At 44.5% G+C, this 21,681-nt stretch overlaps 6 protein-coding genes and 1 long non-coding RNA gene across 8 annotated transcripts; 3 read left to right on the top strand and 4 right to left on the bottom strand.

The window, feature by feature from the left end:
* Window positions 1-1,614: 1,614 nt before the first annotated feature.
* LOC123257446 lies at window positions 1,615-3,689 on the bottom strand. The gene is made up of 2 exons (XR_006507525.1): window positions 1,958-3,689; window positions 1,615-1,835 (listed from the first exon to the last, which is right to left on the bottom strand). It is a non-coding gene; the product is annotated as an uncharacterized LOC123257446 (long non-coding RNA).
* A 442-nt stretch (window positions 3,690-4,131) lies between these two features.
* On the bottom strand, window positions 4,132-5,234 carry LOC6497490 (trypsin-1). Its single transcript, XM_001961939.4, has 2 exons — window positions 4,899-5,234; window positions 4,132-4,840 (listed from the first exon to the last, which is right to left on the bottom strand). Exons 1-2 carry the CDS (start codon window positions 5,180-5,182, stop codon window positions 4,285-4,287), a joined length of 840 nt encoding a protein of 279 aa, XP_001961975.1. The 5' UTR covers window positions 5,183-5,234; the 3' UTR covers window positions 4,132-4,284.
* A 306-nt stretch (window positions 5,235-5,540) lies between these two features.
* LOC6497489 (leucine--tRNA ligase, cytoplasmic) lies at window positions 5,541-9,697 on the bottom strand. Its single transcript, XM_001961940.4, has 6 exons — window positions 9,559-9,697; window positions 8,578-9,407; window positions 7,953-8,524; window positions 7,438-7,896; window positions 6,144-7,384; window positions 5,541-6,086 (listed from the first exon to the last, which is right to left on the bottom strand). Exons 1-6 carry the CDS (start codon window positions 9,559-9,561, stop codon window positions 5,649-5,651), a joined length of 3,543 nt encoding a protein of 1,180 aa, XP_001961976.1. The 5' UTR covers window positions 9,562-9,697; the 3' UTR covers window positions 5,541-5,648.
* A 193-nt stretch (window positions 9,698-9,890) lies between these two features.
* LOC6498053 (PAT complex subunit CCDC47) lies at window positions 9,891-11,978 on the top strand. Its single transcript, XM_001961941.4, has 4 exons — window positions 9,891-10,340; window positions 10,611-11,159; window positions 11,219-11,566; window positions 11,627-11,978. The coding sequence occupies exons 1-4, from the start codon at window positions 10,035-10,037 to the stop codon at window positions 11,864-11,866; spliced, it is 1,443 nt and encodes a 480-aa protein (XP_001961977.1). The 5' UTR covers window positions 9,891-10,034; the 3' UTR covers window positions 11,867-11,978.
* A 212-nt stretch (window positions 11,979-12,190) lies between these two features.
* Window positions 12,191-14,784, bottom strand: LOC6497488 (optineurin). Its single transcript, XM_001961942.4, has 3 exons — window positions 14,035-14,784; window positions 13,301-13,973; window positions 12,191-13,240 (listed from the first exon to the last, which is right to left on the bottom strand). Exons 1-3 carry the CDS (start codon window positions 14,495-14,497, stop codon window positions 12,376-12,378), a joined length of 2,001 nt encoding a protein of 666 aa, XP_001961978.1. The 5' UTR covers window positions 14,498-14,784; the 3' UTR covers window positions 12,191-12,375.
* A 543-nt stretch (window positions 14,785-15,327) lies between these two features.
* Window positions 15,328-17,784, top strand: LOC6498054 (keratin, type II cytoskeletal 1). Of its 2 annotated transcripts, XM_014906464.3 has the most exons (3): window positions 15,328-16,472; window positions 16,530-16,901; window positions 16,953-17,784. In XM_014906464.3, exons 1-3 carry the CDS (start codon window positions 15,492-15,494, stop codon window positions 17,580-17,582), a joined length of 1,983 nt encoding a protein of 660 aa, XP_014761950.1. In that variant the 5' UTR covers window positions 15,328-15,491; the 3' UTR covers window positions 17,583-17,784. The 2 variants fall into 2 exon arrangements, with proteins under 2 accessions (XP_014761950.1, XP_001961979.1); XM_001961943.4 differs by having other exon boundaries at window positions 15,329-16,472; window positions 16,530-17,784.
* Window positions 17,785-19,337: 1,553 nt separating this feature from the next.
* Window positions 19,338-21,666, top strand: LOC6498055. Its single transcript, XM_001961944.4, has one exon. The coding sequence runs from the start codon at window positions 19,430-19,432 to the stop codon at window positions 21,419-21,421; it is 1,992 nt and encodes a 663-aa protein (XP_001961980.1). The 5' UTR covers window positions 19,338-19,429; the 3' UTR covers window positions 21,422-21,666.
* The last annotated feature ends 15 nt before the right edge of the window (window positions 21,667-21,681 follow it).

The following is a 21,681-nucleotide window of genomic DNA, read 5'->3' as shown; positions in this document are numbered from 1 at the left end:
ATGAAATCCGAATCAACTCCTATTAAAATCCCAGAACAAATATCCAACCACTCACACACGTGTCCGGACAGCGTGTCTTCCGCCAATTACCCCCCAGGGCGGACGCTGCCAAAATCTATGCCATCTGAGTTTGAACACACCCCCGGAAAAAAATGTATAAAAAAATTTACAAAAAGGCGAGCCCCGAAATTCCTAGAAATTCAAAAGGAATGCTGCTTAAGGGTGGGAAAAATGGAAGGAAAATCCAACCTTCAGCCATCACGTAACCTGGCAGAAAAGCTTCAAGTGGGAACATTGTGGCGGCACCCGGTGACTGCATGTGACTCACTTGCAGACATCAACATCGGGATGATTGTGTAAACAGAACAGTTGGAGGACAAAGCCATTGGACAAAGAATCTGCTAGAACCCAATAAACCATATAGATTGAAACAATATTTGGATCGACCTCCTGCAGCGATATTTATAGCGTCGAGTGCAGAGAATGGCGCAGTAGTAGGTCCTGTTTCTAGGGCTTCCAGGTAGCTGACTTTGAAACGTTTCCGCTTCCAAACAATTTACCTTTCTTCCCACTTTTCCCACTTTCCCCATTTAAGGCTATATTTGTAAACAAAAGCGCCCAGATGTGTGCCAGAAGAATACAATCATTTCCAATTTGCTTAGCAAGCTTTTGGGCTGACATTTAAAATGGCGAAAGAAAAGCCAGGGCAGTTGTAATGGAAAATTTTAACGGTTAGTTGGATTTTTGAAAATGGAAACTATTTAAAGAAGGTTTACGAATTTAAAACGTATAATTTGTTTGCTTGTACTTAGTTTAGTTTCTATATTTCAAAACCTTAACCTATCACCTATCTTATATCTCAAAATTTTCACATGAAATTCTCCTCAATTCTTATAAAATTTAATAAACAAAATTTACTAAGAATTAATAAACCACTATCTATATTTCCCATTCCAGCATAGGTTTTACACAACTCAGTCAACAAACCATATCTTATCTGGACATCTATTCATGGTGAGTTTCCAGCAACCCCAATACCATTTCCGCCGATTGGTTATGAAATCAAAGCCAGAAAACTTACATAAAACTCAAAGCAACAAAATAAAAAAAAAGAAACCACAAAATGATATGCGCCTTAAACTCATGACTAGACTTTTTCTAAAGTGACAAGAATTCTTTCGCAAAAAAAATAAAAGGAAATTTCATTGAGTCCGAATCACAAAAGAAAATTAGCATATGAAACGGAATTCAGTATGAAAGGAAAAAATAAATATTTAAGAAAAGAAAATTTGCAATGAAAATAAATGTTAGGGATTTGATTGATCCGTCAGTTCATTCTATTAAAATCTGCCGGTTGAAGGAGCAATAATTCACATCCTGTTTTTGACAGCACAAGCCTGTTATGAGAAACAAGCCTCTTTTTAATGGATTTACATAAGAAGGGGATTTTCTGTTTCTCTTAAAATCTTAAATATTTTTTTGGGTAGATCAGCATTTTTGAATTTGGCGGCTTTTGAAAGCTTTCTGCTTTATAAGCTTATTTTTTAGAGGTACGATATTCTAGAGGCTAAGAAAATGCAAAATGTGCTAGGTCGTGGCTTTTGGTCATTTTTCAATAGGGTTTCTCACCCGGTTTTCGTATTCCTCTCTGGTTTTGATATAAGATAGTGTTGGAGTGGGGTAAAGTAAGTAAACTCTTAAACTTCTACACTTAAATATTGTTTATAAATATTTTTTAAAGCTTTTCCAAGCACTTGTGGGGTTTCTTTTTAAGGTTTTCGGTTTTTAAAGATTGTTTTTTGTTCACTTAGGTAAAGTTTAATCTCTGTTGTTGGCTAGAATAATTAAATAAATAATTTTAATCACTGTAACATTTTTTTTAAACATTTTTTTTCTCTATTTATGTTATAACAATTAATTTGTTTACTCAGCATTTTCTATTTTAATTCAAGCTTACGTAAAATGCTAAAACAACGTCAACATTTAATTTGCACTTTTGTGAATTGCAATCGGAGACCGTAGCCAGCGAAAGAGAATTCTTCCAGGCACTCACTATAACACTCACAAAACCAAATAGTATAGCTAAGCACTTTTTGAGAGAATTATGATTTTTATTTTTTCTGTATTCTCACATTTAATAGAATAATAATTTCCATAAATAACTCTTTTATTTGCTATTACTATATTTTAGTAGTTATTTGTTTTCAGAGAGAGATCTTGTATCCATTAGATGCGTATTTTATAGATACTATTTTTTGACCCGCTCAACGAACCGCTGACTTGGAACGCACAAAGTAGAATGCGAGCTGGATTTTTGCATGTCTCGCAACACACACAACAACTGACACTGAGAGAAACACCCACTCACACAGTGGCACATGTGGGGCACTCGCGCGATTATTCACATTGCAGTCGCATGAGATGCCCGTCCGGCCCGAGCGAAGCTTCCACAAGTAGTCGCCGGCGCTGGCCGAGCTTTCCGCCTCGGGCCTCTCGCTTCCACTAGCTGCTGGGCTTGGCGAGGCAACCGGGGAAACTCACGTGTAGCGGCAACGTGCCGCACGTTTGTTTGCCCGTCGTCGTCGAGCGTTCGACAACCGTGAATAAGCAGTGTCGGAAAATTCAGAGAACTCTATAGGAACGACAGCAACAGTCAGGATGCACAGAAAGAAAAATCTGGGAAATTTGTTTTGGGTGAAAAATATTTAAATTCAGAAACCAATTTTTTAGTAATTTCTTTTCTATTTATAGAAAATTAAGTCTATTCCTTTCACTTTTTGTCAGAAATTTCTCTCAGTGCAGCCTTAAACGTTTGCGAATTCAGCTCGTAGGCCTTGTCAGGGTGACTTTGCTCGGATTGGGCTCGGATGTGCCGCTGATCGGTTGCCTAATCCTTTGGCGAGGGAACTCAACAGTTGGTTGCTGCCACACGCGGCGTATACGCATCGCACTTCCTGCCAACACATACAGGTGTATATAGTATACTTATTTGATTCCGCGAGCCAAGGCACGTCGTCACTCAATCACGGTTGAAAATCAACTGGAATGGCCGGTGCGGGGCACTTAAGCACCTTGCCTGAATAGTCGAGGCTCTCGTGTTACAAAGACACATACACTTGACTTGGTCAGAATGTTACTCAACCGAATGGGAATTTATTTATATGTATATGTGTGTCTTGAGAGCCAGGAGATCATATACTGAAATATAATGAAGCTTCGTATCATTGAACCTCAAAATGAGTTTTCGAATTTTCAGGGAAAAGTAATTTAATTTCAAGGAACTTGGGATTTCATAATAGCTTGAAACTGATAGTAGATTCAAGAAAAAAATGGTTCTTATCATTATGTTTAGTATTTTAAGAGTTTTTGAGGTCAAATAATCCTGTAAAATGATAACATATAGGATTAAAGACAGCTGAGAAATGTAATCTTTAATAGCTTATCAAGTTTCTGTTGAATAATCTTGAAAATAATATTTATAAACTTAACAAAATTCCACCATAATTATTAGTATTTCCTTCATAACCTCAAAATTATTCAACACGAGGAAATGTAGAAAACTATAAAACAATGGAGAGAAAAGTGACAGTGAAAAACAACTATAGTATAACATGATTATTATTAACCCACTTCAGGTGATCAGCGTAAAATTTCCATTAAGAAACAACGACGACACAGTCGGGCACTCCAGTGGCACTGGCATTGGCTCTCTGGCTCCGAATTATGCAAGTCCTAATGTTAATTTGTCCCTCTCCTAATTTTTCACTAAGTAAACACAATAAAACTGACAGTCCGGCCAGCAGAAAAGCCATGCATTTGAAATTTTTAATGCTAACTACAAAGTGCCACCACTGCGTATACGTAATGGCAATAATTGCGTATACGCCGCATATAACACATGCATGGAGCCCGAAAGCGGAGGCAGTCCCCCTCCGATAAGCCTATCAATTAAAAACGAAAACAATTCAAATGCTTCTCTCAGACGCAGTATAATGTTCCACGTTAATGACCCTTCCTCCCGACCCGACAATGCAGCTGACTCTCTTGGCTCGACTCGGGGAATAGAATCATTTTCAACAACGCGACATGCGCTGGCAGAATGTGCAGGACTAGGAGCAGTCGCGTGTCCTGCAGGATGTTTGTGAGACAACAACGTGTGCGCAAGCGACCTTTTCAAATGGCACATTATGGAATATTTTATAACTTTTGTTTTTTTTTTTATTCTTTGTTTGCCGTTTGATAAATAAATCTATTTTAATAATAGTTTCCAAAGTTTCCATAATTTTAAACACCACTATGCTCCTTGATCCACTCCCGGGCGAAACTAACACGGGAATACACTCCAGGATAATCGGGCTTGGCACAACCGTAACCCCAGCTGACCACGCCCACCAGCTCACCCGACTCACTGACCATTGGACCGCCGGAATCGCCCTGGCACGCATCCTTGCCACCCTCCAGGAATCCGGCACAGATCATACGCTCCGTAACTCCGCCGTACTGCTTGTACTTTTCACTGCACAGCTCCTGATTCACGAGAGGCACCTCCACCTGACGTAACCACTCCCTGGACTCAAGCATATTCTGGGTATTACCCCAACCGCTCACGAAGCAGGTCTCCCCATCCATGAATTTCATCTGCGATTCCGGGAGCTTAATGGCCTTTTTGGTCTCATCAAACTTAATGGGATGCTGGAGCTGGAGCAGGGAGAAATCATAATCCACATTGGTGTAGTTGAACTTCTCGTGCTGGACAATCTTCTGGACGCGGAGCAGTTCTCCATGTCGGGCGAACTCCGAGGTTCCCAAGCGAATCTTCAGCCTGTCAGCAGTTTTGCCACTAAACACGTTTTTATTTAATTATAATTTTAAATAAACTTCCTACAAACCACACTTACTAAGTGCAATGGGCAGCCGTGAGAACCCATTCCTCCGATATTATGGAACCTCCACAAATATGACTCGACGACTGGAGCGAGACCTGGTGAGGGGCATCCGTGATGTTGATGCGATGACCTCCCACAATACGGCCATCCAAACGGGGTGAGTAATTCCACACTTTTTCCAGTTGATCCTTTAAGGATCTGTGTCGCTTAATGGGCTGTGGAATTAGGCAGACGCCTCCTAGGACCAGCAGGCTGCACTGCAGCACCAGGAATACAGTCAAGTGGAGAGCCAACATGGTAAGACAGCCAGAAACCAAAGAGTGTTCCGGCTTGAAGCAGAGGAATGTCTTATATAGGTAGGTTCTTAACTTCGTTTAGCATTTCTTCGATTAGTGATAGCCACCCATTGAGCCACAGACCCGCTGAGGAGCTTATCTTCCCACTTGACACACTAAAATACATCTATTTTAGGGTGGGTTTGCAGATACCCTTGCCATTAAATGGAATTTGTTGGCTTGGAATTCAAGTCACAAACAACTGAGCTTGGCATTCACTTGCCAAAGTGGGACAACTTCGTCTTCACATAGTTACCCCAATAACCAAAAAGCATTCAAGGTCATTCCGTAAACAAGTAAGCCAGGAAGTCTTCTTCCATTTTTTTTACACCAATTATCTTTAATTTCAGTAGTTAATAGTTCGTTTTACAAGGCTTTAACTTTCCATTTAATGAATAAATTACTTAGGCACGTGATGCATTTCGGTTTAGTCCACCACGTAGATAAGATTTCTTCCCACTTCGGTCACTTTTCCGCCCTGCTCCAGACTAATCTTCTTGGCCGCCACATCCAGAACAAAGTTACCATCGCCGAGCAGTGTCTTTCCTGATTTGTAATCCTGAAACTGGGGTATCTTACGAGGTCCCAAAGCAGGGTCGTCATAGCGCCAGATCTTCAAGTTGGCCATGTCCGTCTTCAGTCCAATGATCTTTGAGAGCTTCTCCCGCAGTGACTGCGTGGTATCACCCTCGGATATGATTGTGTTGACCTGGAAGAGTGAAGATCGCTCGACGGGATTCGTCAGTTCTACGCTCACATTGGGAGCCACAGAGAAGTTGATGAATGGAGAGCCGGGGCGAACCTCCTCCCGAGTTTTCTCCGGAGCTGAAGGATCGTCGGTGTACTTAATTTCCAGGGTGTCCAACTGCAGTTAAAGGCAAGAGTTAGTATACATTACATTAATCACAAATACTATACTCACGTCAAGGGTATTTTTGAGGTAATCCAAGTTGTTCAGCAACACCTGACGCTCATCAAACTCGAGGTTGACAGCCAGAGCGGCCACTCCCTTGCCGGACTCCACCTTCTCGCGAATCATCTGAGCGAATGGCATCACCCGCTTCATGAACTTCTTAAGTTCCGCCTTCTGTTGCAGAGTGGCAGCAATGACTTTATTGTCCGGCAGGGACTGGAATTTGTTAAACAATTCCCTCATCGTGTCCAGGACACAGCACTGCCAGGGAGGATAGGTTTTGGCCACCCAGATCAAGCCACGGTTCGGTTTCGCTGTCTGATTATCCACGGATTTGTCCTTGCCCGCTTTGCCCTTGAGCTGCAGCAAGTTCTTGAGGTTGAGACGGAACGTGTGGGCAGCCTCCATGAGGTACTCCGAGCACATGATGTCCACTTCGTTGATGGCGCCCACTTCAGGCCAGCGGGCATGGACGATGGAGTCCTTGTTGCCCAGCAGGCCCCAAACGTGCTCGGACATGTGCGGGCAAATGGGAGCCACGAGGAGAGCCTGCCGGCGGATGAACTCCAACACCAGGTCTTCGTGCATTCCCTGGGCGCCGCAAAGCTCCCTATACTTATCTCTGGCCAACTGGAGCTCGTAGAAACCACTCCTCAGGGCCTCCTTGAACAGCATTTTCTTATAATTCTCGTCCGTTTGTTGAGTTTTCAGATTCAGTTCGCTGAGGAAGACCTGGTCGTTGAACGTCTTGTCCGCACCCTTCCTGAGACTGCTCCTGGACTCCAGCATCTCCTTGACCCACTCAATGAACGTGTACAGTCGCAGGATACCAGCATCGGCAGTGCTCTCTACGAAGTTGGCATCTTCCACACTGTCGCCAGCATCTGCCAGACACAGTCGCATACCATCGGCCGAGAACTTGTCCACGGCTTCGGTAAGAGTGAGGAAATTGCCATCAGACTTGGACATCTTGGCCGAGTTGAGCAGCAGGTGACCATTCACTCGCATTCCCTTGGGCCACTTGGTTTCATCGTTCGGCCAGATGGCAGCGTGATTGTAGAGACAGAAGGTTAAGTGGTTTTGGATGAGATCCTTGCCAGATACTCGAAGATCCATGGGGTACCAGTACTCGAACTCCCTACGGAGGACGGACAAGTATTCCTGTTTGATGGCCGTCTTCTTTGGCAGTGGAGTCTCCTTGAAGAAGATGTAGTCCCAGACCTCAGAGGTCATGTCCGACGGCTTAATTCCTGAAATATAGTTCATTAGCTTGTTATATTTTTTATTTTAAAGCTTCACCTACCAAAGGGACCAGGCTTCTCTCCCCGGAAGGTGCCACCCTGCAGCAAATGAACCACAGTATAGAAGGCCATGTAGATGGTGGAGTCAGAAAGGGATTCAATCAGCCACTGCTCATCCCAGGGCAACTTTGTACCCAGACCGTAAGTACGCGAGCAGGCATACTCATGCAACCAGTTGAGGCAGGCCTCGAAATTGTTGCGAGCCTCCTCGTGGAAGGTCTCCATGTCCTGCAGGATCTTTGTGGCCTGCGCCTGCCACACGGGCTCACCATAGTTGAGGTACCACTGGTTACACAGAGCGACCACACACTCGTCAGCCGATCGGGAAATAATGGTTTTCTCTGGCTCGTAGTAGATATCAGCCTCCTTGGCATCCACCAGGCGCTTCTGCAGATCCTTCTTGATATCCTGAATCTTACGGCCAGCGAATTCTCCAACCAACATTATACCGTCATAGAAACCTTTGTAAAGATAACATATTAATAAGATAAATGAAAAAAAACCTCCCACAACTTACTCTTCAGGTAGCACAGCTCCTTGGCCTCGGCCAGCTTTTCTTTGTCGTTTTGAGACTGAATCTTCAGGGTGTCATAGGCGTGGACGGCACTCAGTTTACCCAGAGTGGGTACATCGATGATGGGAATGGGCTCAAAAGGCAGCACCATCTCATCCTTCAGGCCATACTTCTGGCGGAAAGCCTCCTTTTTCTGCAGATCGACCAGAGCAGCATAATCATCGGGAGAATCCGATGGAACCGACGTCACAACTCCTGTTCCCTTGTCCTCCTTGATGCTCAGCATAGGCAAGGTATAGATGGTCTTGTGCTGTGTAAGAGGAGCCGAAAGGGGCAAACCCAGCAAATCCTGGCCAGTTACTTCAGCCAGAACCTTGACATTTCCCTCCTCAGCGGTGAATCCTTGGTAGGCCATATTTCTGGCCGCACGACGAGTGCTGATCCACACTTCGTTGTCCCTGGTGGTCTGCCAGGCAATGTACTTAATGTCCGGATGCAACCAACAGTTGGTCTGGCCGTACATCGTCTCCGGGCGAAGGGTGGCGGCTACCAGATAAATTGGCTGCTTGATAGAGCTGGAAAAGGAGTATGTTAGACATTTATTGGAAAAAATAAAGAAAAAACAAACCTTAAAGCTTTGGGCGTTTGCAGAACCTTCATTTTAATGAGAGTGTACTCCTGAGGACCCACTCCCTCTCCAGAGGAACGATCGTGATCCATGCAAGGCTGTCCATCCTTCGGAGAATATATGGTGTACCTCTTGCCGTACATGATCTTTCCGCGTTCCTTGAGGTGATTGAACTGCCAGCGCACAAATGAATCGAAGAAGGGATTGGCATCGGTTGTGATGAAGGTACGTCGCCAGTCGACGTGCACCCCGATCCTCTTAAGATCCTGCACCGCCAGCGGTGGAAAATAATTAAGCCAGTGTTCGGCATTGGCGAAATCCTTGATTTCTTCGTCCTTCAGGCCGAGACTCTGCATAATCTGCCACTGGTACTTGGCTGAACCAGTTTTGGCCACAGCCTTGCTCTTCTTTCCCTTGGACTTGTCCTTAGGAACCTCGGATTTGGTTTCAACGGGAGCAGGAGACTCTTCCTGGACCTCTGGGAACTTGGGCGGATAGCCAAACTGCTCCAGCTCACGGGTCAGCTTATCTGCACACGCTTTAATGGGCATGCCAGTGCAATGGAAGCCAAAGGGCCACAGGACACGGCGTCCCTTGAGGCGATGGTACCGCATGGAGTACTCGGCCTTGGACAGCGAAAAGGTGTGTCCCAAATGCAGGCGTCCATTCATGTACGGAAACGGAAAGGTCACGAAGAACTTCTCAGCCTGGCGCTTCTTCGGTGCCGTGGGGGCATCTGTCTCGTGGACTCGCTCCTTTTCCCATCGCTCCTGCACTTCCCGCTCGATCTTCTGGAGGTATTCCACCTTAAAGGTGCCCTTGCGTTCAGCCTGCATAAGTAAATGTCGAATAAGTAAATCTGCATAGTTTCGCCTGCACTAATGGGGCTGGATATTTCGTCAGCCGGCATGTGTGCGTGGCATTTCCGGAGACGAATCTTGAGATTCCTGGAGGATTTCTTCTTGCCATATAAGTACTCACCATTTCTGTAGTCGACGCGCCGGTCAATTGTTTAAAACAATTGTTTTATTCACAAACAGCACTTGAAACAAAATAATTTGCCAGTGCAACGTGTTTACCTCCTCTTGGAGCCGATAAGTGTTAAGTATTATCGATAATTTTTTCGGTAGATTTTTGGTATTTTTTAAAAAACCCTTCTCGACACATTTTACTACACTTTTATAACTATTTGTTGGCTATTAAACGCAATTCAAATGGTTTATAATAAAGGATTGCTAAATTTAGACATATATTTAACTCATAAAGAGAAAGTGAATAATTTTTTCAGTGTATTATTCCAGACCGGCTATTATGGTCATACTATTATTATCGACCAATTGACCATCTCTAGGCTAACCTAGTTTTTTTTTCTTTAATTAGTGAGAAACGTTTAGGACTTTTTAGATAAATTTTAACTTAAGTTAGACGATTAGATTGCACGATAGTAATCCATCGACATGCGACCAGTATTTGCCTTCCTGCTGCTGGCGCTCCTCTGCTTCGCCAGCACCAAATCCGAGTCTGACTCGGATTTTGAGGAAGACAATAATGATTTTGCGGAATTCGATGATGAGTTTGTGGGTGGCAGTTACTACACTGAGCCAGCGGCCAAGAATGCAGAGGCCTCTGCTGGAGGATTGGGCTCCAACGATGGTGACGGGAAGGAGGAGCGTCCGGAGCAGCCCCGTAAAGTAGCACAAAGCGTGGACAGCGACGAGGAGGATGGACTCGTTGAGGACGACGATGAGTTCGAGCACTTTCAGGTAGGGTTGCTTGTGTAAACGAAAGTCAGGTGCTAGCCGGGCAAGGTTGTGCACTTTGATTAGAGGTTCATGTTTGTGAATGTGACAGGTGTTATATTTATTTTGTTATTCTTGAACTTTAGAAATAAACTCGTAGAACCAGAATGGAATCATTAATTAATAAAGCAAGGTGGTAACTTTCACTTTGAACTCTTTCTCCCATGTTTGAACTTCGACCCTTCTATTTTTTAGTCTAATTTATACAAATATACTCAAATAATCCACTTTCAGGACGAGGAAGAGTTCGAGGGATACGATGGCGGTGACTCCAAAGATCCACCCATAGATCAGAAGACGGAACCCAAACTCAATATTCCCAATATCCCGCTTCATTTTCGCACCCATTGGGATTCCTATTGGATGGAAATGCTCATGGTGGCTGGATTGTTGGCATACTTTGCCAACTTTTTTGCGGGAAAGGCCAAAAACGCCAAGCTGGCTCAGTTGTGGTTCAGCACCCATCGAGCTCTGCTGGACGAGAATTTCGCTCTGGTTGGCGATGATGGCAAAGCCGAGAACGAGAATCCTGGCCTGATCAAAGAGAGCGAGAGTCTGTATACGCTCTGGTGCTCTGGCAGGACCTGTTGCGAGGGAATGCTCGTTGAGCTAAAAATGATCAAGCGGCAGGATCTGGTGTCCCTGGTGGCGGGACTAATGCGGCCACAGCTGGATCAGGCTCACATCAAGATCGAACTGACACGCGGTGTAATGGATGCATTTGTATTTGCAGTTGGCAGTAAAAAGACGATAACCAAGGTCTTTAAGGAGTACACCGATTTGGTAAAATACAATTCAAATTCATCCTAAAATCCGAGTCTAATAAAACACCTCCTTTTCAGAGCAAATTCTGTAGTCTAGTTGGAAAGCCGGAGGATCGTTACAACGTTCCCAACGGCTTTGGCGTGCTTTCCGAAATCCCGGAGGCCACGTCCGCAATACTCGAGTCACGCGTTATTACTGCACTTAACAAATACCAAAGCTATATCGATTACCTGCACATTTCGGACCAATTCAGCGGTCCTATCCAGCAGGAGGAGAGCGGAACTCTCAAGCAGCCAGAGACCAAGGCCGTCCTCCTGGCTGGATTCAACCTGCCGAAGCATGCCGAAATGGAGACCATTAAACCATTGTTATTGTTGATCTTTTATTTGATGGAGCGTCTAAAGACTTACCGCATGTCCAAGGAGGTGGGTTTATCTTCATGTTTACATATTTTTTGATCAGAAAACATAATTTCATGTTTTTAGGGCAAAGCCAAGTCGGACAAGAATCGCCAGCGGGTGGAGGAAGAGTTTTTGAAGAGCACACATGCCGCTCGCGCCGAAGCTGCCGCCCAACGGCGCGAGGATAAGCGCAAACAGGAGAAGGAACGCATTTTGGCCGATGAGGATCCCGAGAAGCAGCGTCGCTGGGAGCTCAAGGAGCAGAAACGTCAGGCCAAGAGGAATGCACCCAAAATGAAGAGATTGGCCGTCAAATCCCTGTAGATTTGTGTTTACTATGCCATTTAGCTCCTTCTCAAAGTATTTGACCATTTGTAGCTCTGACCCACAAATGCCAGAATAAAGCAATATCTATTTGTTTCCTATGGAGCGCCAAGACAAGAATCTTTTTTATTTCAAGTGACTAACTGAAAGGCCTTATTTGTGGAAAGATAAGCAACGTTCAGATTACTTAAATCGGTCAGATAAGGTTCTGTAACAAGTCTGCTATTCAGTCTTTCATCTTTTTTATAAACTTGTGAATATATGTGAGTCATATTGACAGTTTCTCGAAGCTTATGAACAGAGCCTTAAATAAAAAAATGCCAATTGGACCGAAAAGAACTAATATTTTTAATTAGCTTGACTTGGATTTGGAGTAACAAATGAATTTAAATGGTATATAAAAGGTGATAAAGTAAACGCATCTCATACACTACAACGCACTGGTACAATAATGAGCTGCCTACATTTATGTGTGTTATGAGGGTGCGTTTTGGGTTTACATCCATGGATTAGCACTTAACGGGGAAGCAATTCTCATTGGACACATAGGCTATATGATTGCGCAGAGTCTTGATCTGTTTCTGGGCGGCATCGAAGCTGTAGGACAGTGTGTTCAGTTGGCCCTGCATCTCTCTGATCACCGCCTCCCGATCGTTGACAGACAGTGAGGCAGTTGCTCGGCACTGGGCCAGCTCCTTCTCCAATCGGTTGATCTGATCCTGTTGCTGTTGCTTTATGAGTTCGGCCCGTTCCTTGGTACCGGCAATGATTTTGGCCGACTCGGTTCTCAAAGTGTCTAGATCGTCCTGGGTGGACTTTAGTTGTTCGCAGAAGAGATCTCGCTGCCGGAGAAGCTCCTCTAGTTCGTTTCTAGCTTGGGTTAGCTCCATCTGGCACTGGGCCAGCTGGGGACGAACGTCCACATTGGGTGTATTCTCCATTTGGGCCTTGCAGGCCTTCAGCTCCTTGCAAACCACCACCAGTTTCGTCTGCATTTCGTCCTTTTCCTTGCACACCTGGGCCAACTTGAGTTGCTCGTTTTCCAGGAGCTTGGGGAAGTGAAGGAGCTCATTGAGTTTCTCTTGGAATTTTGCCCGAATCTCCTTGACTTCGGTGTTGATCTGTTGCTCGATGCGCTTGTTGTTCATATTCAATTTCTCAAGAGAGACGCACTGCTCCTCCACCTTCTGCTGCGCCAGCAGGTATTTGTTGCGATAGTCCTCCAGCTGCTGCGATTGCTCCTTCATGATACACTTGAACTCCAGTTGCTCTTCCTTTAGCTCGTTGACCCGAGCCCGCAGGAGGTTCAGCTCAGCGGCATCAGCATCATTGTCGCCTCCTTTCGATGGGCAGGAGCCAACGATGCCCTTCATTCTATTGGAAATTAAATTAATATTTAAACAAATGGATTTGGAATTAAAGGACATTGGTTACCTCTTTTGAAGCTCCTTCATCTGGCAGTCCTTGCGCTGAAATTCAGTCAGCAACCGGGTATAGTTTTCCTTCATTTTCTCGTACTTGTCAGCCTTGGTGTTTCGTTTCCCGCCGCAAATGACCAACGGATCGGGGTCTTCGGGACATGGCTGCCGTGGGCAGGGTCGTGCACAAGGATCCTCCTCCTCCTCCTCGTCGTCATCGTCGCCACCACCACAGGGCTCCGATGCGTCCCGGTTGTTCACCTCCTGGAGCAGCTTCTTAACCGAACACTGCATGCTCTGGATTCGTCGCTTCAGCTTCTCCATGGACTCGCATTTAGCCGGTGACGGGGGACAAGGTGGCGGAGGGCAGGGACGAGATTTTGGTTTGGGCGGCGGGCAGGGTGGGCATGGAGCACTCGATGAGCTGCTGCTATCCGGGCAAGGTGGTGGGCAGGTTGGACAGGGCTTCGGGCAGGGTGGATTGCAAGTCGGCTTCTTTTTGGATGCACCCATAATGGCGCAAGCGATCTCCTCAATCATTTTCTTGTCCTCCGGACAGGCGCCCTTCATCTTCTTCATGGCCGTTTGAAGAGCACAGATCAGCTTCTCATCCTGGCCGGCATTGTCCCGAGGACCACCGCCTCCACAACTAGCAGAGCTGCCTTCGTTGCAAGGATCCGAGTCGGTATCTGAAGGGATTTGGATTAGGAGGATTATGGCAATGGATCAGGAGAGAAAGGATTATCCTACCTGGTTGCGGACAAGCTCCAATGCCACACATGTAGGGCGACAGATTATCCTCATCCACTGTCGTTGTCATCGGTAGCTCCTTGTAGTGGCGATGACTTCCAAAGTTCTGCAGCTGAACGGCCCTGTTCATCATGGTATGGAGCTTGATGTTCTCCTGCTCCATACAGATTCTCAGACGCTTGATTTCTCTCAGTTCATTCCGGGTCTTGCACGGCTTGGCGCACATGTCCATGATATTGGTCTTGATGTCTTGGATGATCCGGTTCTGGCAGTCGATCTCCTTGATCAGCGCCAAGTACTCCATGTACATGCGCTTCTGTTCGGGATCGTCGGACGATTCACCCAGCATGGAGAAGAGGTCACATTCCGGCCCCTCCTCCATCATTTGGTGCTCATCCATGAACTGTTTCTCATCATCCTCGTACTCGCCGCCCTCATCCGTGTATTCTGTATTCTCCGCCATTGTGTCTTAAATTCAATTAACGATTTTAGCCGAAACCGAAATAAACAAAAAAAAATTGTCAGAATAGAAGTCTATCTGGAAACTTTCTATGTTTTTTTTTTCTTTTTTTTTTTTTTTAATTTTTGTTAGAATTCACTAACGATTTTGGAGCACTTCTATTCCGGGAAAATTTTAGCACATATTCTGAAAGAAAATTTCGAAAAGAAGTTTAGGGCGAGCCAGTTGCTTTCTACGTTAACGAATAAAATGAACTGAAAGACCACCGGTCGTTAAACTGGACAGCACATTTGGAATGGCCTGCCTCGATATTGTGAGCTTGAGGCTATAGTCTAGGTTTACTGGGTTTCCTAAATCCTATATCTCTTATCCTATAGCTTCTATAGAAATATAGGGCAAATACAAGACAATTCATAAAAGAGAAGATTGAACTCTTAACCATTTTTCTAAAAATTTAAAAATAACTTTCGAAAAACTCTTTCGAAAAACAATCACTTTACATTTAATATCATAAGTTTGTAGCTTATTTTAGTAAGAAAACTAATCAAAAAAATCTTAATTCATTAACAATAAATCTTATATAATAAAAAATAAATAAAATGCATTTAAGAAAAAGCTAATAATCCCAAAAATAATCTGTCGATTTAGAAAATAAAACCAATTTGGTCAGATATGCTCTTTTAGAAAAAGAATTTTTAAATTATAATAAAAAGAAAATTTTAATAAAAACATCCCAAATCTCGTTTAGAAATCCTTTATCCTTAAAAGAAATCTTCAAATCCATTATCCAGATCCAGATCCATGTACCAGTAGGCGTAACACCATGTTTCCGATTAATTAAATTTCGTTACGTCTCAAGTACAAAATAAACTTTATTTTTGGTAATCGAATGTGAAACAACCTTTTTTAAAAAATTCTCTGTTTCGCCAAAAACAGCGCAAAAAATTTCCCAAGTGCAATATTTATTAAAATACAAATATAAGCAAAATTTTCGTAGATGTTAAAGCCATTAAGGGGGTCGCCACTAGCTACACCAGGAGCTACAGCCACTAGGAACAAGCAACGCACACTGGGATTCCGCCCGAAGAGTCATCGGGCTGTATTGGAGACTCTTCGTCGGGGCTTAGGCGAAGCCACTGCCGTTCGTTCGATGGGACAGGAGTTCGAGCTGGCCGAGCCGAAGGACGAAGATCAGGTCTCCCAGAAAACCAGCTATGTCAGCCTCACCCGGAATCACTCCAATGCCATGCCGTCTTCGATGAGTGCCAGCAGCATGACTTTAATGTCGAAGACCAATGGCAACAAGACCAATAGACTGGAATCCGATGTCGGAAAGGATGAGCAGCTAAGCGATGGCGACACTGTCGAGACGGATGAATACCAGAAAATTCCAAGGAAACGGGATCGATTGAAGAGTCCCCCCAATTCGGATGCCATTGGGGCCAAACTGAAGGAGGAGCTCTGCAAGTACAAGCAGGAGCTCAAGGAGTATAACGAGACGACAAAGGATCTGGAGGAGAAGTACATGAAGATCAACTACGAACTGAGTGAAATGGCCCAGAAACACGACAGCTTCGTGGCCAATCGCGGCTCTCAAATGGAGCTGGAAAGCGAAGCGGATCTGGACAGTTACTACAACTCGGTATCCAGTGTGGCCTCCCAACTGACCATCAAGCGGAAGAGTCCTCGTATCCTGCGAAGCAATACTAGCTTCATGACCGTGCTGTCGGGTCAAAGCTCCTGCGACGAAATCGGCAGGAAAAAGTATTCAAATGGAAGGCGCAGCCATCCGAAGGATCAGAGGCCCAAGTGCCATCTATCCTCGCAGGTTTTCGACAGCCGGATTGTGGACACTCTGGCCAATCGGCAGGCCAGGCGACGAAAGCGATCCGAGGACGATATGGAAAATCTAGACAGGGATCAGACCTCTTTCAAAGACGTCTACCATGTCCTCAAGGATGTGATGAACACCTCGCAGGTAAGTGGTTTCAAATAAAATATAAAAGCTTAAATATGAAGTCCTGCCATGTCCCAGGATCACAAATACAAACACGAACGTGATCGAGACCGGGATAGAGATCGGGATCGAGATAGGGACAGGGACTCTGGGGACCTTGGCCAACTCCTGACCACTATTAAGAGTCTGAAGAGTGAGCAGCTACAGTTCCGGACGATTATCCGGCAGCAGCAGGACCGGATTGCCGACTATCACACCCGTTGTGTCAAGGCCCAGGAGATCATGAGCACCCAGAAGCACGAGATCGACAAGCTGCATGTGAACAACAAGCAGTTGGAGACGAGTATCTACCATGACATCGATTCCCTGCGTTCGAAGATCGACAACAAGTTAAAGAACGTCTCCCATTTGCCGCAGATGATGCGGGATGAGCACTCCAAGTACGAGAAGGTGATGCGAGAAAACTGTCTTCTTGCGGATAAACTTCATGCTCTTCAGCAGGAGGCCATGCAGCTGAAGGTGAAGATCGACGATCTGGGACGCCGAAAACTGGTCACCATCAATCGACTGAAGGCGGCCGAGAGGGATTTGAAAATATTCAAAAACTACAATTCGGCTTTGAAGACGGAGAAGCGCCGACTCACGGAGGAGCTGTCCACAATGAAGGATCAGCTGGAGCAGCTCCAGGTGAGCAGTAAGAGGCAGTTGTCTCGCCATCGGGAGCAGAGCGAGAAGCAGCGCCGGGATCTTCAGAAGAAGATCTTCGATCTGGAATTGAAACTGAGCAGGAGCCAGAATTCCACGTCCAGTTTGATCCAGGAGCGGGACAGCCTAATCGCCGAGCTGCAGACCCAATTGCACACCCTGGTCCACAACTTTGAGGTTTCGCAGAAACACATACGAGTTCTCCGACGGCACATATACTCCATGACGAATTCGGGCGGTTCTGGGATCAACAGTGGCGGCGGATCGGCCGGAATTGGAAGCGGAATCGGAATTGTAGGAGGCGGTGGTGGAGGTGGCGGCTCTTCGCGACCCAGCGAAGCTGGCCTGATCCGGATTAATCAGCTGTCGCAGGGCTCCAGCACCGCACGACTCGGTAACCCCAGGACGCTGAAGGGCAAGATCTAGTATCTCGGGTATTGTTCCCGATTTTAGGCCAAGCCCGTCAGCGGTCCAGGCAACTTGAAGATATGCACGGTTCTGGCCTGGCGACATCGCAGGCAAGTCCATATGATCAAGTTGCTTGGATTATTTTTAAAGGAGTTATCGACCCAGTGATCCTTTCACTCAAATGATCATGTAAACTTATCCTTTTTTCTACTCTTCTGAATGACTCGTTTTAATGGGAAATGGTTCTGTGGGGTGTTTAAATATATGACAGTAAAAAAATCCATAAACTTTCCGGAATCTAATTAATTTTAAGAAGTTATAGAACTAGTTTTAAAATAGAAACACTTGTCTTCAAAAACTGTAGAGTTACCTACCATTTTTCTAACAAAATATGAGCATTTAGATCTAAATCCATTGACATAAATTCTTCTAAAAATTGTAAACATAAACTTGCACATATTTCTTTCAAATTATAATTTTCATGCATTTCCTCAAAAGTATCGTATGTCAAAAAAATCAAAGTTTGTTGGAAAAGTATTGAAAAAATACTATTTTTCTTATTTACAATATTCGGCTGGATAAAATCTCAATTTTGAAAAGAATTTTACATACGATACTTTTGCGGAAGTTCGAAAATTTTGCTAATTGAGTTTAAAAATTCAAAAAATCTTATTCCAATTCGAAGTATCTGCACAATTATACGTGCAGTGTAATTAATATTTTTCCAAAAATGTATTCTTGAAAAACATTCTTGAACCGCATAAAATAGGAATCGATTGGTTCGAAAATTTAAGAAAAAACAGCATTTTTACTAGAAAATGTTTGATTATTTTATATTGGAATATATTGGCATGGCAATTGTTTCGAATTGCGTTTTCGGAAAATGCATTTTTTAAAAATTTCCGCCAATTATATGCCCAGTGATCTCATTCCAGTTCTAAGTACTTCCCAATTAAATGTGCAATGTAAACAATACTTTTCCAAATAAATACGTATTTGTACGGTTTTGCGGTTCTTAAATCGCATAATATAGGCATCGATCGGATCGAAAATTTTGGAACAAACAAAAAAAATATGTAAACAATTTCCACAGCCACTTTTGGAGAACGATTGTGTGCGAAAAGTGTTTGAAATCAGTGGGCTTCTGAGGTGGGTGCTGAGGAGCTGAGGGGATCTCTAGATGATGACAGCTGAGAAAAGAAAGAAAGAAGTCTGCTTTATGCTCTAAGGAGAACAAGTAGGAAGCATTCTTCTGGCGGAGAATCAGAAAAGAGAACCGAAGTCAGCCAGTCTAAATATATAACGAAGATTCTCTCTGAAATAATTTTTAATATTAAAACAACTAGAAATATGTGGCAGTTGGGGGTTCGGTACTTGAAAGTACCTATTATAAGATATTTTATTTTAATTAAAATAATATTTATATCCTGATAGCTTCTTAAATTAATAATATTTGAAGGATTTGAAATAATACTCCAACATTTGACTGGAAAACTAGTTTGAATATCATAGTTTCCAAATGTTTTTTAAACCCTAAACAATCTCTTTGTTTTATAATCTTTTTTTAACAAAAGAATGTCTCTATTGAAGGTACATACCCTTCCCCATTCAAATGTCTAATGAGTAGAAAATATAATCAAAAAGGGGGGGCATGGCCAGCGGGGCGCCTTATTGAAATTAAACCAAAGGTGAGCTGATGGTTTTCCGACTTTTCACAAATTCTCAGTCAGCTTTTCCAATGTGAGGGTCGTTGTGGGGCGAGCGAATCGCCGAGCAAATCAGTTTGATTTTAGCACGCGACGCGAGCGAACCGAATTTGACGGAAAAGATAGTTTCTGGGGAAGATCTGCCAGCGCCACGCTCCGATGGGCAGGTCGTCGCATTATGCCGAATCGATGACGCAGTGCGTCTGTGCTGTTGTCATTTCTCTGATTTTGTCACACGTGCTGGCAGCTGACGAGGAGATGGCTTCCGCCTACGAGTCCACTTGCGTCATTCGTGCCACTCTCTATGCCACATCGCCGCTGGAGAGGAGCAGTCAGGACTTTGGCCTGCCCCTGGACATCGATTGTAGCGGTAATAGGACTCTAAAATCGAATGCCTTCGATTTGGGCGCCCAACGGGTGGCGGGAAAGCGGCATGTTATGGTGGACGGCTCTGGAACTCCTCCTCTGGACATAGATACCTATGGCTTGGAGTATCTGGACAATTGTGTTCAGCTGGAGAGCTTGGACATCCAACGATTTGTGGCCGATTCCACCCTAAGATTGAGCTGTGATGGAGCCATCCTTTCTAATCTCACAGAAGTGTCATTTGAAAAGAACGAACTGGGAACCCTAAGCGGAAATACTTTCCAGCAGGTGCCGCATCTGAAAGTCCTTAAGATTCAACAGAATTCTCTAAAATATATGGAAATATTGGAAGGTGGCTCTGAACTGGAGGAGTTACTCATAAGGGATGAGACTGAGTTGGTCCTTGCGGAGAATCTCATCCTGCAGAAGCTGCCGAAGCTGAAAAAGATTAATTTGGAAAATCTTAAACAAATAAAAAACGATTTCTTTGAGAACATACCCGAGAATCTAAAAGATCTTGTGGTGAGAAGTACACCCATTCAGCCTGGTCAACTCCAGTTGGAAAATGGTATCCTGGAGTTGGTTAATATCACCATAACGGACTGCCAGTTGAAAAGTTTTGGCCTGGATCCTCCAGGACTCTTGAGACTGAAGCACCTTAACCTGAGCGGCAATGCACTGGAATCCCTGAGCTACGAGTTCCACAACATTTCCCTTTACAGCAGTAATCTGGAGATCCTGGACTTGAGCAGGAACCAGTTGAAATATCTCAATAAAACATGGTTCACCAAAATGATTGTTCTCCAGAAGGTGTACTTGCAGGAGAATCGCTTCCATTCGATGTCCTTAGCCGATATCGCATACATTGCACCTTCAAGTATTCAACATATTGATCTTAGATGGAATGATCTAGTAAGAATGACGGATGTGGAAAGGGCCAACAATCTCTTCCTGTATTCACCACGACTTTGGGTGGATGGGAATCATTGGAGCTGCCAGTGGCTGTTGAATTTCTCCCACACAGAGCCCATGTTGTTTCGGCAATTCCAGTACACCAAGTACATTTCCCACATCAATGTGAATGGGTTGAGCTGCGAGCCCCAGGAGCCGCCCACTGAAGCACCACCCAAAGTGGCGAGGATCATGCAAGTACGGATCAATGGCTCCTCGGAGGTGTACCCACCGTTACTCCATCCCGATACGAATGTGTCCAGTTTTACGGTGCTCTACGGGAATCCCGTGGAACTGCACAGAAGTCAGAGAAACGGAGCTCTGATCATCGTTTTCATGCTGCCTCTGGGCATCGCCCTGTTGTTCCTTCTGCTGTATCTGTACCTGCACTGCGAAAGGCTCTTCCACTTGTCCTACTACGCCTCGGGACTGCCCTGCTTTGGCGGCGAAAAGTCCTCGAGCGGTCCCCGATTCGTGGATCATGTCGATATTGTTCGATATCCTGTGGCTAATGGCAGTGCTCCTCCCGCAGATGTCGAAATGGATGTGCCCGATGGCTATGAGACACCAGTTAGTGGTGCTACTTCCATTTGCAATTGCACCGGCCACAGGGAGTCCGCCTGTTCCAGAACCCACCATGTCACCTACGAGTCCCTGCCCACCGAGCTGCCTTACCAGCTGTATGCCGAGATCAAGGAGCAGGCGGAGGAGCAGCAGAGCGGAGAAACGGATGAAATGCTCTCACCCACTCCAGGACCAACGGCGCCCATCTACGATCATCTCTCCTTCGTGGAGGCAGCTCCTAAACAGGACGAACTGAGGGATATATCCTGAACATTTTTGAATCCTTGAAGGGATATCAAATAGAAGGGGAAAACGCATACGATTCATTTATAAGCACGCGAAAATTTATTTCATAAAGGATTATTTGACTAGTGAATAAAAATAATTATTTTTCAAAATTTAAAACTGACAAAGATAAGATACTCCTTCTCAAGACGTTATGTAGAAGACTTCTCTTGATCATAAATTATTTTATAGATGTCAGATCCGTGAGTGTCCTGAATTCAAAACTTCAAGTACTTATTTCGGCA

Source organism: Drosophila ananassae, chromosome 3R, assembly GCF_017639315.1.
Source record: "Drosophila ananassae strain 14024-0371.13 chromosome 3R, ASM1763931v2, whole genome shotgun sequence".
In the NCBI taxonomy this organism is placed as follows: domain Eukaryota; kingdom Metazoa; phylum Arthropoda; class Insecta; order Diptera; family Drosophilidae; genus Drosophila; species Drosophila ananassae.
Note: the sequence above shows the minus strand (reverse complement) of the source record. Positions and strands in the feature narration are given on the sequence as shown.